Source organism: Drosophila suzukii, chromosome 3 (assembly GCF_043229965.1).
Source record: "Drosophila suzukii chromosome 3, CBGP_Dsuzu_IsoJpt1.0, whole genome shotgun sequence".
NCBI lineage: Eukaryota > Metazoa > Arthropoda > Insecta > Diptera > Drosophilidae > Drosophila > Drosophila suzukii.
The window spans coordinates 55,576,969-55,579,313 of NC_092082.1; the positions used below are offsets into that span (position 1 = coordinate 55,576,969).

The 2,345-nt window shown below is 43.3% G+C and overlaps 1 protein-coding gene across 1 annotated transcript; it reads left to right on the forward strand.

The window, feature by feature from the left end:
- The first annotated feature begins 231 nt into the window (after positions 1-231).
- LOC139352848 (uncharacterized) lies at positions 232-828 on the forward strand. The gene has a single exon (XM_070995486.1). The coding sequence runs from the start codon at positions 232-234 to the stop codon at positions 826-828; it is 597 nt and encodes a 198-aa protein (XP_070851587.1).
- The last annotated feature ends 1,517 nt before the right edge of the window (positions 829-2,345 follow it).

Genomic DNA, 2,345 nt, shown 5'->3' on the forward strand with positions numbered 1-2,345 from the left:
CTTAAACTCTTTAAAATCAGCAACTACGCTCATAAGCTTATCAAAAAGTTTCATAAAACGATCATTGGTCTATCACGGTCTACTTCAACGCAAGAGGCACAAGTCCACGAAAAACCGACACGCAGATCAATAAAATCTTTTACTCTGACAACAAGTCCAGTACATTTTGGATGAAATGACTGGATCTTCAGTTGCCCAGCGAACCCGTCAGAAGGCGGAGTCTGGGAACGAATGGTGCAGTGCGTGAAGAGGGTGCTGCGCCACACAGTGAAAGAACTGGCGCCGAGGGAGCACGTCTTGAAGAGTTTCCTGGTGGAGGCGGAGAACATTGAAAATTCTCGTCCGCTCACCCATTTGCCAGTTAGTGCGGACCAGGAAGCCCCTCTTACGCTGAACGATCTGCTCAAGGGAACAGCTTGCCCGCCGGATACCCCCGGCCTGGATGGAGGCCTTGTTAAGGAAGGCGCCACAAGGAAGCAGTGGCGCATAGCAAGTATGTTGAGGGACCGATTCTGGAAGAAGTGGGCCTTGGAGTACCTGCCCACATTGACGCGGCGAGAGAAGTGGTGCCGCAAAGAGGAGCCGATTCGTCGAGGAGACATCGTCTTCGTTTGTGACCCAGCTGTACCGCGGCGAGATTGGCGGAGAGGCATCGTCGAGGAGGTCTTTGCTGGAGTCGATGGGGAGATTAGGCGAGCCAGAGTGCGGATCATGGATGGAGATCGGACTCGCTGGATAATACGCCCCGTTTCAAAGTTGGGGGTTGGAGTGAAGATGTCCTTCACGGAGGTGGGGATGTCGCGGGTCGAATTTAAGCCCAATAGTTAAGTCAGTATTTAATCGATAGGAATTGGTATTGTGCCCTGATGGAGCTATTGGGCACAATAGAAAGCCCGAATATGGCGCACTCGTTGAATTGTTAAAAGTCATGGAGTTATACTGCTCTAAGAAACTGTTACATTTTAAGCCATTGTAATTGAAAATAAAATATATATGTAGAATTGGCAGCCCTATTAATAACAGGTAGTGTTAAATAGCGTGAAAATTGCGCAAGAGTAGTAGAGATTGAGCATCAGCAGAGGAAGGTCGCGTGTGTCTCAGTAATAATTAATGTGTGAACTTAAGTATATAAACTGTATCAATGAAGTGTAGTAATCGAAGAATAAACTATTAATAATCAATAAATAAATTTACGGAAGCAATGGAAGCCTTTCTCTACAATTTTGGGGGCTCGACCGAGAACAATCGACAAATGAAAAATTGAGTGTGATACGCGGCCAAACAACCATCAAGTTCTTGTGCTAAGAATCCATCGACCGCAGTTTAATGAACAAAACGAAACGGAGAAACTAGAAAGTTATTAAACTGAAGTGATTACGAGAAATAGAAACTAAAAAACCATCCAGAAGAGCGGAGAATTTTCATGTTGCGCAATTCCACCAAGTTTTGCAAAGTTTTATCAAATTCTGAAACTACAAAACTGCAAAATTGGTTCTGTGGCGACAAGTAAATACCTAACAGAAGACGACGAAAGGCATTTATACAATCCGTTGTCGCACAAAGCGACAATACTGACTAAAGCGACAACTTGACCAGGAGGAAAACTTAGAAACGTAAAAGCTGGAGGAGATCACGACGGAGCAGAGATCCAGATGAGGTGATTGATACGAGGCGGCAAAGTGACGTTACTGAAGTTGAAAGCGATTGAAGGAGGGGTTGTAGACGATATTGAAGGCGTGGTTGAAGGCGCTATTGAAGGCGTGGTTGGAGGCGATATTGAAGGCGCGAGTGAAGAGGGAGTTGAAAAGCAGTTCGAAAAGCAGTCATCAGAGCAGACAACGGTTGCCGCATTTATTGCAACGATTTACCGGAGACGAAATTAAAAAGCAGTGGCAAATATCAGAGATGAGTAACAAAAGACTAGATACAGCAGGCGATACGCAATTATAAATCCATACATGCATACATTATATTGAATTGAAATACCGATATTTTATTCCCGTTTAAATTGTTCTCACTTTTTAATTTAAGAGAAAAGTAAGCAGTACATATTTGGTTGGGGTAAGAAATAAAATAAGTTATGTAAGTTTAGAAAATATGAATGTTGAAGAGATTACACGATTTTCTGTTGCAGAGCTTAAAGACAAGCTAAAAGAATTAAGATTACCAAGTTCAGGCCTCAAAGCAGTATTAAAGGATAGACTCATCTCCTATTTTGAGGGAGAAAATATTGACCAGCAGGAAAACACAGAAAGTTCAAAGGAGTCAGTGAACGAGGAAACTGACGTCGTGGAGTCAGATTCTTCTGATTCTCAATCCTTAGCCATGACATTCACTCTGAGAGA